We start from the raw sequence: 17,573 nt of genomic DNA, 5'->3' as shown, positions 1-17,573 counted from the left end.
ATTAAGAGTTGCCCTGCAAAGGAAGCAGAAAAAAAATATTTCATTTCCTAAAAAATTTCACTGCTACATGATGACAGAAAAAATAATCAGGTAGAAGTGAAATCCTTTCTTACTTTTTCTCAAGGACACATGGAGGGCAGGTGTCAGTTGAAAGTGAAGGTGAGGGAGAGGACTTTAGAGATTTGAAGAGCTCAAAGAATATGTGAAAGTTGTTGTCTTAGAGAAGAGAAAGGGATTTTTCTACAGAAATGCTTAAGAATTATCAGGAGAGTTTGAGAATCATGAGTCAATGGTTAGGAATTTCAAGCAAGCTGAGTGAGTGTTTCTCTGGTCATAGCCTGCACCTAAGGTGCTTATGTGAAATGGATAAAAAGGGGTGGTGTAATCACTAGTTAACAGAACTGGGATTTTGATGTATGAAACAAACAAGATAAAGGAGAAAAGTAAGTGAAGAGTATATGAGATGGAAAATTGGAATACTGGACCAGCATTTTGTATGAAGGAGGGAATGGAGGATATAAAGGATGAAAACTATGGGGAAACCATGAAATCAGTAACTCAAGTCCTAATGGAGACAGTGGAAATTTGGGAGAGGATTTGGAAGGTACACAGTTAATGGAAAGGACAAGTGTCAGTGTATGATTGGGGGTGGAAGGACAGGGAAACAGGGAGAAGATGCAACATGTTCAGGGTTAAAGAAGTAAATAAATATGAGACTCTGGGCTAGAACCTACAATTATATGACTCCATGAGAATGCTCTTTCTCAACTTGTATTAGCCTTTAGTTATCTGCAGTGCTACAGAGGCAAGCTAAAAAAATCAAAACAAAGCAATGCTCTCTTAAAGATGTGTGTCCACTGAGTAGGGGAAGGGAGAAAAATAAAATACAGTGCACCCTGCTTAGTTGCATAGGCCTTGGGTTTACATAGGCTGCACACTTTCATCTTGTACTGTACCTCACTGGAGACTAGTGATTTACAAGTGTGTGCAGTTTTGCTTTTTTCCCTCTCTCATTTGAGTTAATTTCCCCTAATATCACTTTTTCTATTTAGAATGCTATTAAATTTTTATCAAAGTCCATAATGGATGTTTTAAAGACTCCATCTGGAAAGCACTTAGCTTCCTATGTAAATTTCTTTAAGACTACTCACTCTCAATAAAAATTAGACTAAATGAGAATGTTGAGTCATGAAAGTAAATATCAAGAAATTAAAGAGGAAATACAAATGAATAAATGTCTATAGTATTAATTCATACTTGAATGATCACTCACAGGGTATTAATTATGTTTTCATTTCATATAAATTGTTATATAATTTACTATATTGTATTATAAATTATTAAAGAAGTTTAGAAAACATGAAAAAAGAAGCAACTAAATCCTAATAGATTCATGTATATCATTTCAGGTTTCACTTATGTATTCATATATGTATATCATATAAATATATATTTTTGTTGTGTTATTTTAATAAATATTATGAAGCATGGTTGGAATTTATAAAATCATTATTCATAGATTTTAAGTACAGGAGTTAATAGAGCAATATTAACCGAAAGAATGACACACACAAGTAGGGGTGTCAGCTTCTCAAATAAGAGTCACATGTCACTATGCTTACAAGCTATTTAAAGGATTTTGGTGACTTCTTGAGCTATTATTCTCAAGAGCTGCTAATAAAAATAAATGTATCACAGGATGGTTCCCAAGGGGTATCTGACACGGATCCAGTTGATAAGGTAAAACTTTAGGTCACAGGGATGCAGGGAGTTGGGAGAGCTCCACAGGATACAAAAGTTAATAGCCTTGTTTGAGATGCCTAGATGTCTTAGAGAGGTACAATGTCCTCACCAAAATCATACATGTCCAGGCTTTAAATCTGGTGCATTGCTTTTTTCATATAAAATACCTATATAAAAAAGGCCTACTCAGGGAGGGGAGAAGAATCAAGAGCACAGTGAGACCCATGTAGTTGCATAGTTTCTGAGTTTAAGAGGGTCACTGTTTACATTTTTCACCATACCTCACAAACTATATTGCCACCACATGCCTGCCATTCCTGAACATTTCTTTTGTGTTTGTGCTTCTGATTATGTTTTTGCCAAAGCAAAAAGAAACACTGTAAAAATAATCAACAATGATTCCATCCCTTTGTGTTGTGATTTGCTTTTTGGAGGAGGGGACCTTACAAAAGGTTCATTTTGAGTTTATAAACAATATATCATCTAAGGGTGATTCTATAATTACAAAGGAAATTGCTTGCTAATGTCTGTCAGTAACCCTCACAGTCAACAGTACTAATTATGCTCAAATCCTTGATTCTCAGCTGGTGAGAAGGCTTAAACAGACCATGGGGTCCCTCACTCTGTCATTTTCACTTTCCCTCTCTTTTGTTCAACGAATAGAACATTTTAAAATGTTTCCACTTTTGCTAAAACTATTTGAAATATAAAGAGTTTTGTTTAAATCAATTTAATCTATGTTTGATTATATTTTAAAACCACTTTAAAATTATTTAAAAATTGATTAACATTATTGAGATATGCTTTGTATTCCTGAAATTGCATAGTATTCTAAAATGATATTGAAATGTAATTTAACATTTTATGTAATTAAATTTAAATAAGATTTTATATATGTGTATATAATGAAGTTGTAAACATATTTTTGAGCCTTCTGTGTTATAAACAGTACAAATATGAGCAGTCTTTGTGAAATTTGTCAAACGTTCAAAATGTAATTATGTCTCTAAAACTAGTCTTATTTTTGAGGTTTTTAATCCCTGTTTCCAAATTAACATTTTTCAGGACTACTCATTGTCCCTGTATATTAAGACTCTTTTGAAATATTTACAATTAGATACTAAACTGTTCATGCTCTCTATCTTCATTTTCTAACGAGGGTAAGTAAGCAGTTTTATATACGCTCATCTTTTGAAATGATGACTATCCTGTTAATGTTTCATGACAATTCTTTTTCTAGATTGTCTTTGACATTTCTTTTGCTGTTTTGTAAAATAGCTAAATACACTAGGCTATGTAGCACAGTTTCCTTTATTTGTCAGAAGTCAGTGCCAATGTCTTTCTAGAATATTTTCAGAGCTCTACAGGGGTGCTGTGTCTGCCTTTGGCGATAGGTTTAAGCTTATCACTCTTTTGTTGCTGCAACAGAAGATGTGTGGCATCTGTAGGTCAGATTGCAACATCAATATTACACAACTGAGACCATCTTATAATATGTCTTAGAAACATACAGCCAAATTATTAATAACAAAATATCCAGAATAAAGAATTGCACAAGCTCCTAGGCCATTTCTGCCTTTGCCATTCATTTGCCAAATCCCTGCCAACACGATTGAACGAATTGAACATTCTGGTTACTCAGTCTTCTATCTAAATATTCTCTACCACAAGATTTCACTACTATTCTCCTAGAAATCTTGTACATAACTTTGTGTTAAGAAATATAATATTGCAACTTCATTATACAACAAATTAGGACCTGGAAGGTAGAATGCAAACTTAAAAATTTGAAATCCTTTCTTACCCTCTCCAATGTAATTTCTTCAAATTCATATTCAATTTCTGTTCCATTGACCTATAAGGAGAGAAAAGGGAGAGAATTACTAATGCATTGTGAAGATGAGATTCTACATTGAAAAACTGTTGGGAAACTCCAGTTGTAGTGGCACACACCTGTCATTAGAGAATATTTCCTTCATGTTGTGCTTTGGATTATTTTTTTTTCCCCAGACGAAATGAGACACAAAAAAATAATGATGATTTTATCACTTAGAATGTTGTTATTTGTTTTTTATGTGAGGGGACAAAGCAAAATATGCATTATAGGTTTATAAACAAATTATCTAAGGGTGATGGTATAATTACAAAGGAAATTGCTTGCTAACATGTGTTTAGGTCTTATGGATACTATCTAAAGTATGACATTTAAAATGATAGTGCAACTATATGTGATTTACCCCACACTCCTCTTCTTCCTCCTCCTTCTCTTCTTGTTCCTCCATTTCTTTCTTTTGAGGGGCAGAACTACTTAAGAATGACAGAGTTGCATGAAAGGACTTTAGGAGCACATTCCCCATGGAGGGATACTCCCCTAACTTAGAGGCAGGAGGGAAGGCCTAGTCCCTACTCCAAATGACTTGGCAGATTCTGTTGACCCTTCCTGGAAGGCATCACCCTACCAGTGGAGTGGGGTTGGGGGGAATGGGATGGGAGGGTGGTTGGGGGCATGGGAGGAAGGAAGGGAAAAGGCATGGGAGGGAGAGGGAGGGAAGGTGAAAAGGAGAGAAAGAGGGAGGGAGGGAGAGGGAACTGGGATCGATATGTAAAATAACAAAGAAAAAAAAATAAATGACCGAGTTATCTAAGAAATTCCATTTCTTTACTGATTCAAGTTCAGGTAATACATTCCAATTACTCTTTATTTTGCTTACTGGGAAGCCCTGGACCATGAAAACATGCCCAGATACTTCAGAAGTAATAAATGAATAAAGTAGGAGACACTTTGAAATTCCTCATTAGAAACTGTTTCAACCATCAAAACAATCCTTGAACTGATCTGAATTTAGAAAGAGAAATTTTGAATATAGCTAGGTACCTATGATTCAACAGTTGTGCTTAGAGAATTATGAGGAAATGCTGTAAAACGATCTAACAAACATTGAATTCCTATTTTTATCTGCCACAGATTTCTTGGCCAATTAAAATTTCTGAGAAGAACATCTCAACTGTCTTGCTCCCCCACCTCTCAAGTATGTCTTGACAATATCATTAGAATTCAGGAATCATCAAGGAACATAGTTTTTCAACTACAAAATTGCAATTGTTTCCTTTTTTCTTTTCTTTTTCTTTTTTAAGGTTGTAACATCAGTTTCATTTTGCATCCTTACAAAATGTAAATATAGTACATGGAGACTAAGAGCTCATAAAAAGAGAAATCAGTAAGCAATGAAGCCAAGTATTCTATAGATCCACAACAACAGAGATTTGTAGACTCTTTTCCATAAGAAACATCGAGGGACATCATTGACAGAAGGAATACATGCAGTTGTCATCAGTAAACATATAGAGCCATCAGGGTGGTGGACTCTGCCTCTGCAACCCTTTTGGAGCATGTTTTGGATTATTCAATTACATGAGCTAATTGGTGAATTATATTTTACTGTGTTATTGCATTATCAAACAGACCTAAACTAAATTTCATTTTCTGGGCTTTAATGACTCACAGAAAAGGACTTTGTGATGTCAGAAAGCTTTGGCAGCATTAGGAAGGCCTTGCTTGAGCAAGCATAAGTTAAAAATAGAAAGAAAAAAAAAAACCCTCAAAACTCCCTGTATGTATAGGCTTTTGTTTGCACTTTTGTTTATCTCTCTTACTTCCCATAGTTGATGGGAGAAGGGCAGTGAGAAGAGACAGAGTTAATATGATGTGGTTTTTGTTCATTCAGTATGGCTCCATGAAGCTTTTGTTTGCTTCACTGAATCTCTAGGATGAAACCTTAATGGATTTAAAGTGGTGCAAACTGGCGAGGGACAATTGTCTCTGAAGAGAGGAAAAGAGGCCTCTGATAGTAAATATCCAAAAATTCACAGTGAAAGGCATTCTTTCAAGAAGCAGTTGGAAGACAAGAATGTTTTACTGGTTTGCACCACAGAGCACACATAGTGACATATGTAATTTTTGCTTAGCAATTCTGTTTATGCATGCTGAATATTAGATCCTAGGTTCATTCTATATGCACATCACAATTATTATTTTGATGTTCTCTGGTCAGTTTCATGAAGAGGTCATATAAGACTTGCCAGCAGGCTTCTGTGGACTTTAAGGATATTCAGTTTTCAGCTAAAGACTATAATGCTATTTCCCTAAGTTAACAATATCCAGACTCGTTTTGATAGTGGGTAGATAGTGGCATCCAGGATGTAACCTTAAAAGGAAAGAATATTGTGTCTGTAGCAGCTTCTTTTGAAATTACAGAGAAGTGAGCGCTTCTTAATCATAGGTAAATCAGCATTTCAACCTTAATTGATAAATATTTTAAACAAGGAATCTTAAAGTGAGTGTGGAAATTTAGGAATAAGATATGTTAGAAGCTCTAATACCTACTTTCCAATTAGAAGAGTGATGGCTATAATCCCCTGGTGAGCTCTAAGAAAAAAAAATTAACTATATACTCTCTTGGTAGAGAATTTAATAGAAAGAACAAAACACAAGCACTAAAAGTATCTGTATTTTAATGAGAAGTTCCTAAGTCTTGGCTGTGATTTTATAGATGTTCAAAACCTTTTCAATTAATTGGACCAGGAGAATATTCCTTCAGTATTTCCCCCACTTACTTAGACTGTGGTAATTTACTGAGTGGTGACAAATTAAAGACTGTCTAGTAGAGAACTACCCACACCCATCACAGTGAACGTTCTCACCCAGAGGTCAAAACCATGCATTTATATACCCCCGTCTTTCATGCAAATCTCTCTCTCTCTCTCTCTCTCTCTCTCTCTCTCTCTCTCTCTCTCTCACACACACACACACACACACACACACTCACATACACATCAAAAAATAAAAGTAGAAAGTTACATGTTGAGGAATTGATATGGATTATACAGACACCATGGAGAAAGATCACACAATAGTAGATTGTCTAATAGGAGTCATACTCAACATGGTTTTGACCTCTGGGTGTAATGCAGAAGTCAGAGGACAAACTCAGTTGCTGGTACCCTCCTTCTACATTGTTTGAGACAGGGTCTCTGTTGAATAAGGTGGGCTATCAGGCCCATGAGCTTCTGGGGGATTTTCCTGACTGTGCCTTCCTTCTTAACCTAGGATCCCAGTGGTTACAGACCTGTGCTAATGTTTATGTATGTTTGAAGGATGTGAACTCAGGCCCTCACAGAGTTCTAGCCAATATATTTTCCCTGGGTCATTCACATTTCCTGTGATCTTTAAGCATATTAGTGATACACTGTGTTTCTGATAATATGGAGTACAGAAAGTTGGATGGTTGACTCTAGTCCTATTCATCACTTACAGTCTCTTCTTTGTCTTGAAAAGCAGAAAACTGGGGGACTGGCAATTTGGAAACCCAATAAGATACACAAAAATTCTTAGTTTTGAAAAATATGGTTTTAACAAAATAGGCTATCTCTGTTGTTCTTGGTTATCTACCATAGCTACATGACAAGATTCTCTTGCTGAAAATGCAGCACATTTTGGCTTCAGACCATAGAGAAATCATTCTCAAACCAATCTGGAAGCTCTCTTCCTCCTTTTGTAGCACTGTGAAGTGCTATGCACGCAGTTGGTGGAGAAAAGACATATCTAGGGGAACACAGTTGCTTCACTACCTACCAGCCAGGCAACAGGTGCCTACTGGAACACCTGACTGTGATGGGGTGACTAAGTGCTTTCTGATTGGATTTAAGGACTGTTACACAAGAGGGAATTTTATGCCCAGTACTGATAATCTGGCCAAAGGCTCATGGCTGAGAGAGAGTTCATTTGTTCTAGATTGGATCCTGCTAATGTTTTGCTAAATTATCATGTTATCAAGTTGCCTTCTAAATATTTACATTTATATTCATATATCTGGGCTTCTCTCAACTTTGGTTAATTATTTTCAGTTGTTAGCAGTCAATGCAGAATCTACTAAAAATAACAAATTATGAATACACAGCCCTAAATGGGACATGTTCATACCCCAAGGCTTAGGAGACACAATGGAAGAGGAGAGAAAAAGAGTACAAGAGTTGAAAGATGAGGAAGAATGCTGTGAAATGCAGGAATACCATGATTGTTGCACCCAGGAACTCATGGCATCTTTGATTATCTGCACCAAATCAAGTAAGACAAAAATACTAGCATTGATGGAAGAGGTGCTCACTAGGTCCATCCCCTTATTTAGGAGTTTGTTGCAGTTGATAGATGCGGGGAATTGAGAATAATTCTTCTTTGTGGGTATGGCCATTGGTTAAGTTTCCTATTCTTCAACAGAAGGCACCACCTCTGTGTACACATGGTCAGCACTAATTGGTCTTAGTGGATGAGACTGAGAATGTTAGGTTGGGAGGAACATGTATGAGAGGGCTATGTGAACACATGGAGGGTGAAACAGGAAATAGATATGATCATATTTTAGTATATGTGTATATGGAATTCTCAAAGATGAACAAATATATTTTCTTCATCAGATAATTAGTTTTTCTTTATATAATTGATGGCGCTGGCTCTGTGGTGATAGTTGGTTGGTTTCTCTGGTGGCCAGAAAAAATCAATTTGATGCAACACACTGTTCGTCACTTTCTGGGCAGGAAGCCTGTCTGGCCTCATTTGGCATCGAAATGAAGAGAGAGCAAGACCCACAGCTCACTCACATTTTAACTAGGTTTCTCAAAACTATCATTTTGTAAACTTGGAGTACTTTATATATTTTTCTGCCTCTGGAAATCTTGAGTCAATTTTCCTGTCTTTTTTTCTTCACTGCTATAGTAACCACCTGCCTAGATAATGATATAATTTGATTTCAAGATTTATTTTTATCTTCTGGAAAGATATTTTTTCATGAATAGCACAGGTGAAATAGTTTATGCTTTAATCTTTTTAAATTGGAATCTTAATGATTTCCTTGATTTTAAAATTTTTTACCACTTTTAAATTTCCCTAAAGCTAAGAACACACTGAACTTGAAGAAGTGCAGATCCTTACACACCCTCATGCCACATACTTTAAGAAACTGAAATAGGAACATCAAATCAGAGACCCTTTAAGACTGAACACAATTCTACCCCCCCAAAAAAAACAGTTACTGGGTATTAATAAAGTACAGAGACAAATACTAAGAAAATAGACTCTGAGATATACACATATTCTCAAGAAACACATTTTTTAATGAAGATGAATACACAGGCATTTTAAAAACTCAGTTTCAAACCCTGGCTTTCACATGTGTTTGCAAAGGCAACTTGCTCCCACATGGGCACACACATATGTGTAAAATAGATGCTTAGGGGAAAAGTAAAAAAATTCTTGAATGTATCTGTGACATTCCCAAAGTCAGTTAAATCTTTAGCGTGGAGCTCTGGTTGATAGATTAATCCTTGATGGATTCATTTTATATTGGTATTGTTGGGAAGAGGCAAAAAGTAGAAAATGGAGCCTAGAAAGAAACAAGTTTATGGGGTTGTCTGTGGGCCTGTACTTCATTTAAGTTTTTTGTATGTCCTCCCTTCTCTGCTTTCTATTGTCAAAAAAGAAGAATATCTCTTTCACATGCTGTCACCTTTATGATTTTCTTTCTCATCACATAGGGTAGAGGACAGTGATATGAACCTCAGGAAATTGTGAGCCAAAATAAATACTTGCTTCATCAAGCATTTTATGTCAGTGTGCTGGACACAATGAAAAAAAGTAAATAATAGATACTGTTTTAACCCTGAGCCTTACTGTAAGTAATTGTAAGTGAGATATTTCTTTGATTAGTAGTGTTTCAGAATCCAATACTCTCATTGGACTTTGTTTAGCATGTGATGTTTATGAATACACAAAGGTTCAGTTACCACCATTCTTGTTCCTTGTACAGGAAATCACAGGCCATGATATTTCCCTTTATTTTTAGCCACAAGTATGCAGCCACAAGTATGTTCATATAGCTGCACAATGACTACATAAATGAGCAAACAAATTAATCAAGAAAATAGTGGAATGTTCTAGATAGGTAAAGTAAGATTTTTTAAAAAATGATCTGGGTCATGATGGAATTTCTCTCTGGGTCTAGTCATTCTGTGATCATAGTTCCTATTTTCATATATCCAAGGTTGTGTCTTCTCAGAAGCTCTGACTACACTGGATTTCACCACTATCAAACTCTCCAGAGTTGTACACATGCATGTACTCAAGCTCTCATCACATAGTTGTGCTTATCTGCATTCCTTTTCCTTAGTGCTTTACCAATACTGATCTGTTTCTTCTGTTGTGAGATCTCTGTTAGCAGACACATCCTAAATCTTTGCTAATTTTACAGATGAAGCGATGTTTGCTCTTAGGTGTTCCATGAGAATGTGGACTATAGAAAGAACAAAATCCTGTTTTTCCAACAATGATGAGATTTGTGCATTAGGAAAAGATTTTTTTAACATATTAGAAAATCAGTTTTTCATTAATTGGATGATAATATGGTTATTATGATAATTTTGTTATATAATGAATGTGAACTATAAAACACACATATAAGAATTTGAGAATTTTAGCCAAAATTCCAAAACATTATTTTTTCAGAATCTACATTATTAAATTCTTAGGAGGAATAAAAAAAGATTATATATAATAATTGCCTGGCATAGTGAATCTTCCATAATCAACACTTTTACTATTGATTTTTGATAGTAAAACAGTAAGACCATGGGGTTTGTGTTTGTTCAAATATTAATTAGATAATTGTTAACTTCCCCTAACAAATTTGCTTACTACTATGAAATCATTAAAACCTTTTGGATCCCAAACATGTCTTTCTTGACTGTAAGTCATACCATCCTATGGACAGGAATTTTCTTAACTTTCTCACCCCAATCAAGTCAATGTGGACTCCATTCAGGTCATTAACACATCCAAATCTTCCCCAATCTTTGTCTATTCATTCTTGCATATTCCTTTTAATATTTAATATTCTAAAGTTCAGTGCTGGCCATATAATCAGTCTGCTGTCAGTACTCACTTTCCTAAAGATGTTCACAAGGCATTCTTTATACCTTTATCATCACAAGACTTAAGATTATGTATGTTACAGTTTTCTTCATTTGTAGTATCAGGCATTAAACCTTGTTCATAGTAGTCTTCAAAATATTTTAATGTTGTCACCCAAGTCACTCTTAAATTGTAATCATTCTTATGTGGACAATCATCAATAACTGTTGTCCTTTATTACAAAACATAATAGCTTGAGGGGAAGTAACAAGTGAGTGTAGCCAGAGGAGTCAAAGGTTTATGACAGTAAACAGAGATGAACATGTACATGGGCACATGTTCTTCAGTCCTGTGCTGGGCAGAATCTTGGCCTTATATTCAGGACACTTGTGTTGATTCTGTAGCTATCATGTTAGGTAACTCTGACTGGGTAAGAATGGTTCTGTTTTCTCATGGATATCTATCATTTCTGAGATTTTTCCTGCAGCTTTGACCTTCTTCCATCAGGGTACTTGCCTTTATACTGACCTTATTCTTTATTACCATTTTCCTTTTGGTCACTATTCAAAGTACCCTAATTTGGAAACCTGTGATTAATCACATGCTATGAATATCTTCAGTCATATTTGTTCTCCCTACTCTAACAGGTTCCCCAGGAGGGAGGAAGCTGATAGTGTGCTGTCTCCTGTACTCCAATGAAACAGCTTAATATCTTATTCATTTCTGTACCAAATACCTCAGGATTATGATGGAAATAAAAGATAGCTTCTTTTAGTCTTTGATGATAAAACACAGACAGACAGACAGACACACAGATGATAGACAGACAGATGACAGGTAGATAGAAAACTGTTTACTCCACTTCAAATGGGGTCAAGAACACACAAAAACAGCTGACCTGAACTAGGGGGAGCTCATGGACCTTGGACTGATGGCTGGGAAACTAGCATAGGACTGACCCAGACCCCTGTATGTGTGTGTCAGTTAGGAAGTCTGGGCAGTCCATGGGACCTCTGCCAGTGGAACTAGGATGTATCCCTAATGCATGAACAGACTTGAGGAGCCCATTCCCCATGGAGGGATACTCCCTTAGCCTAGAGATATGGGGAAAGGCCTAGAATCTACCCCAAATGACTTGACAGATTTTGATGTTCCCTCATGGAAGGCCTCACCCTCCCAGGGAAGTGGATGGGGGATGGGAGGTCTGTGGGGATAATGGAAGGATGGGAGGGAGAGGGAACTGGGATTGACATGTAAAATAAAAAAAATATTAAATAATAAAACAAAATAAAAAAGAAAGGATGAACAATCAAAGAAGCCTAATGTTCCTTTCACCACCTTTAAATCTTATTTTTATTGTAACCATCCTTGTGGAACTTAGTTGTTGTCAACTTTTTCTTTAGAGACATGTTCTCTCCCCAGCCTGGAATGCACCAAAAAGGTTAGACTCAGTTGTCAACCAGGCTCAGCAATCTATCCATCTCCGCTCTTTTGCTGGGATCATATGTCCATGCCACCATGCCCAGCTTTTAAAAGTGGGTTCTTGGGTTGAAATTTAGGTTTTCAGTATTGGAAGACACTTTCCTACTGAACTATCTCTCAAGTCCCAGTTATTAATATTCCTGAGATTCTAATTGTGGTCAGAGGAGCACTGTGTCTATTACTCTATGACTGTCTTCTATCAGCAAACTAACTTTAAATTAAAAATCCTAATATTATTCAAACAAATTTCTGAACTCAATGAACCAAATTTTAAAACAAACAAACAAACACTATTCTATAGTAGCTCATTCCGGAACAATTCTTTCTTTTTTTGAGCCTGTTATTTAAATATCCCTAGCACATGGAACTTTGGGTTTAAAGGAAGTGATCAGAAACATAATAATTACTATGCTTTATGTTTTCAATCAAAAACTAAGCATTTTTAGTTAAGTAGTTTTGTTTTACTATAGAAATATGATACAATATTGTTAATATTTTTTACAAAGTGAAGTTAAAAATAGTTTGAGTTACCTATGTGTTAAAGGACATTATATTTTGGAAATTGTTTCGATTAAAGGCTTCTACAATGAAGGGGCAATATAGTCACTTCCTGTATCCATTACTGGATTTGTCTCTGATTCAGACATGTTTTTCCCTCCTACTACCATCTTTGTGTTAGGAGTAGGTTTTTCTGCCCACCGCTGGTCTTGCCCCAAATAATATACAGAGACTCTGTATTTGATATAATGCTGTTAGCCAGGTACTAGTTTCTTATCGGCTAGCTCTGCCTTAAGTATTAATTCATTTGTATTAATCTAAGTATTTCCACATAGTCTTATCTTACCAGGGAGTGGGGCAGGCGTCTGGTCTCCCCAATCGCTCCATGCTGACTCCTCCCTACTACTTCCTGGAATTCTTCTTGTCTCCTAGCCCCACCTATCTTGCTTTTCTCTTGGCCAACAGTGCTTTATTCATTAACCAGTATGAGAAACATTTACAGAATGACATCTCCCATCATCTCCTCTTTTCTGTCTAAATAAAAAGAAGGGTTTTAACCTTAGCTCTGTACAATGTGCAGATGACAGAAAAACTGGTGTTTTTAATGTATTCATTTGGCTCCAGCCTAGGGGCAGGCTGTTTTGTTCTTTGGACTTAAATATTTCATGAGTTTGAATATGCTCTTTGAGAATAGTAAGTGTTGTAAAGAACACAATTGACCAGTACTTGTAAAGGCATCATGACACACAGGCTTTTATTCCATCAGATCTATTCCTCTGTTCACCATCTCCCTGTATAATCACTCTGGAAGTTAAACTGCCCAAAAGAACCAAGAACTAAACACTAAAGAAACAAAAACAGACAAAATCACACACAAACAAAACCAAACCATCATCACCACCACCAAAACAAAAACAGCAAAAACAAAAACAAACACAAAAAACCTAAATAGAACAAAACAACAAAAAGTTTTATTGCTGAATCCCAAGAGACATTTCAAATGTGATAAAAAACTGAGAACAAAAGAATATGTTCCCTTTATTCAAGTGTAAGATTAATGTAATATCTGGCAAGGCCTGCATGTCCTTAATTTCATTACCATTCTTTGTCCTTTTATTCATTAATAAATTCATTTGAAAATTTTGGCACATACTAATTTTACAAAGTAAGTGGTTTCATTGTGACATATCCATCCATGCATATAATGTGCCCTAACCATACTTGCCCCTGTCACTTTTACCCTCTTCCTTCTGTCTTCCCTACAAACACGGTTTCCATTATTTTCAACAATCTCCTAGAATCTGATTTGTGTTCTATCAACATATGAACTGAGCCTAAAGGGTCAGAGCAGTTCTTCTCATACGTGAATAGTTTTCATCCTCTTTGGTTTCCTACTATAGCATTTCCTTTCCTTTGTATTACATAATCCACCTTGGCTGGCCTCATCTCTGCTGTTCTGTGGACAGTGCTTGTGTCCATATTTTTTCTCTCTACTATATGTGTTTGCCAAACACTGCTCCTTGCTATTCTAGAATCTACCTGAGTTTTCATCTGACCTGTTTTCTTTTTGTTGTTTTTTTTTTTTTTTTTGTAAATGCCCAATATTACTTCAGTCATAGTAAAAAACAGAACTGATAATCTAAGTATTCCCATGATTTTCTTCACAGAGATTTATGCTTCTCTTCATTAAATCCTCTTTTTCCATCTATATCTTTCACATTTCCCATCAATAGTCAATATCCTCTTTTATATATAAGTTTCTACTTTCTTTAGGGCACAGATATAATCTGTTAAAATATATTTTCCTATTTAATTTTTAATGTCACTATGTTCTTTATTTGTTTTGATATTTATAACATGTACTATTTCTGCTCAAATCAGTTTAAATATTTCTTCTCTATTATTAAAGAATATCCTGGGGCATCCATTAACTATGCCAGAATGTATTTCCATTATATACCTTTCTAGATGTGTACTATCCTATCTCTGAAAATTTCTCTTGCTAAGCAATTTTTCTTGACTTGTGCCATGTATCTTCTCTGATTATCCTTACTAATATCTTGAGCCTGCCCTAAATATTTTTACTCAGTCTGCATTTCTACATTTCTTAGAAAAGTAATTTTGAATGCCTAGAATTTACTAAGTAGTAGTTGAAGTCTTAGTAATAGGGTAGTAACCAAAGCAAGCCTTTGTCTTCATGGATTTGAACTGTACTGAAAGTATGGACACCTTCCTATTCTCTTAGCCATAGAATGTCTTTTCTATAAAATATTCTCCTTATTAATACCCGGAAAAACCTTCACCCTATTGTCTAAGTTTATAAGAAAGTTGCTAACAACAATAATGATTTCCTCTGTAATCACACAATAGCTACATGACAATCAATATTACTACTACTTCTGCCATAGGCGCTACCACTGCCATAATGCCTACTACTACTTCAACCCCAACACTGCCACATCTAAGCAGCATCTGTTACCACTGTCAACAACTACTACCATTTCCATATCTACTACCACTGTCACAACTTCTACCACTAACAATGCTACTGTATTCTTTAATGTCTGCTCTACATGCCAGGTACATACTAAGTTGATCTTATTACCATAGTAATCCCCAGAGCATCAAATATGAATGCTACTTTTCCTGTCCAAGAAGCTAAATTTCTAAGACATTTTCTTCAAAGTTACATAGCCATAAACAACACAAAATTGGAACTATCTTGTGAAGGCAGGTTAAAGGAAGTCCCTCCTCTTCCTTATAATGGGCCATGTCCATACACTGAAGTCACATCCTAAGGTCATTACCTCAAGTCTGTTGGTGGAACAAGATGCCACTACATTCTTTTTCATCATTTTTCTCATTTCATGAAGAGAAATACATATTCTACACAAATTCTTTTTTTTTTTTTCACAAAATTCACAAATCAGTACATATAGTGAAGGGTGAAAGGACAAAGATACCTTGTGTCTGATAACAAAGCAATTGTTCCTGCTGGCCACACGTTGTATGGGACCACTTACTAGACTAAGAGTCTTCATCACACTTCAATTCCTTGTTTTCTGATCACTAATGCTTAAAGAAGCACCATACACAAAATCCTTACATTTCCTGTAGTGATTTATACTCATAATGGCCACATATAAGTAGTAAATGCATAAATCAACTGGATCTTATATTATTGGATTTCTATTGGCTATAATCTTCAAAATCTGTTATATCTAAAGCCCTGTTGATTGTTTCCAGCTTCCAAACAAGTGAACCACCTTAATTTCTCCTCAATCCTAAGCTACAAAAGCTGTCTCATACTTTCAACTGAATATGGGTCACCCTCCTAGCAGTTTCCAAGATCAAACCATCAATTAGCAAATGTTTATTGAGTGACTGCCCTTCTGTTATTTACTAGTTCATAGAAGCTCCCTTTTCCTGTTTGAAAGCCCATCCCTGTCATTACGTACTTGTAAAAGAGCTACAGGACTTTATTTCCCTGCTAGTTCATCTGAAAATGTGTTGTCCTAGAAAAATAAATTCTTGGAAATGCTTGTTACACAAAAAGTCATAGCAGTATTTTTGTTTCAGAGACCATGTTGAGGGAATGCATCCTACTGCTTTATTTCACCCCTCTTAAAGTACCTTACTTAGGACAGTGACAGGCACTGATTATAAGTGTCATTTTGTCCCCACTCCCTATCCTCCAGCATGACACAATACAGAAACTGCAAGATTCCAACTTGTTTCTATGAAACCTAATTTACATTATGCTAATGAGAATACCAGTCATGTACATACTACTTCTAATACATTATTACATTTGCTTCCGTCATAGGTTGATGTCACTATTGCTTCAACTTTATAGGTCTGCAAAAAGCTCAGACAGTAAATGATTTGTTTAAAGCTGTTTAGCTAGTAAACACTAGTGTCTCAATAGGAGTCTAGGATTTTTTTCAACTTTGATTATAAAGCTCTTTTCACAATATTTTGTTATGCATATAGCTTATCATCTAAAAAGATATAATCTGTAGAGAAGAAATTTCTAATGTTTAATCATCTTTTAATGACATAATGAAAATTTATATGGTTCCATCTGAGGAAATAGTAACCTAATGTGGTGGTTAGGAGGAGTCAGATTACTTAGTTTCACAGCCTGAATCTCCCTGTTATTTAGACACAAACCTCAGGAATTAATTAACCTCTGTGAACATTTGGTCCTTATTTATAAAATTCTTCTATTTCACTGGTTTCCCTAAGGACTGGATTATATAACTTCAAATCTCTAGTTCTTGGCTCCTAGTAATAGCTATTCTTATGATTCTCCTAGGTTGGCCACTATCTTCCTCTATAAAGAGAGACCCCTGTGGGCTGTTTGTGCCTGGTAGGGAGTGGGTAGTGGAAGTGATCAATGGATATTATTTTTAGGAAACTTACAGAAATCACCTTGCAATGTTAGGTTGTATTCAAAAATTTTTTGAGAGAATTTGATTTTCCTTATCTTGCATTGTTAAATTCAGTTAACCTGGATAAAATAAAACAAAAAAGTAAATAGTGACCCAAACAAAAATAATGTAGCACTTCAAAAAAAATTAGAAAAGTCCAAAGTTTTACATCTATATCAGATTTTCTCAGACAGAATTGTGGTGTGGGGGAGGAATTCCATGTATTGAAGGTGTGGCTGTGACAATGGCCACATAAAGGAGGTAGTCTAACCTGTATTATAGATAAAGTTAGTGTGTCCCTATCTTTAGACAGTGTCAGTCCAGTTCTCTTTGTGAACTTTTAACTATTTGTTGACTAGGCTACTTTGGAAGGTGATATTGTGATATCTAAAAGATTTGTGATTAACCATAGGTCACTGCTGTCTACCCACCCCATTCTCCTCATTCAACATGAATGC

At 35.6% G+C, this 17,573-nt stretch overlaps 1 protein-coding gene across 18 annotated transcripts in view; it reads right to left on the bottom strand.

Moving 5' to 3' along the window:
* Dlg2 (discs large MAGUK scaffold protein 2) overlaps positions 1–17,573 on the bottom strand; it is a 1,341,778-nt gene that overhangs the window by 602,358 nt on the left and 721,847 nt on the right. For all 18 annotated transcript variants that reach the window (XM_051192230.1, XM_051192231.1, XM_051192225.1 and 15 more), the window contains one exon: positions 3,548–3,598. In XM_051192230.1, the coding sequence (XP_051048187.1) occupies positions 3,548–3,598 (51 nt within the window). The remainder of the gene's footprint in view (positions 1–3,547; positions 3,599–17,573) is intronic.

This window comes from Phodopus roborovskii, unplaced genomic scaffold, assembly GCF_943737965.1.
Source record: "Phodopus roborovskii unplaced genomic scaffold, PHOROB, whole genome shotgun sequence".
In the NCBI taxonomy this organism is placed as follows: Eukaryota; Metazoa; Chordata; class Mammalia; order Rodentia; family Cricetidae; genus Phodopus; species Phodopus roborovskii.
This window is presented reverse-complemented; position numbering and strand designations above follow the sequence as displayed.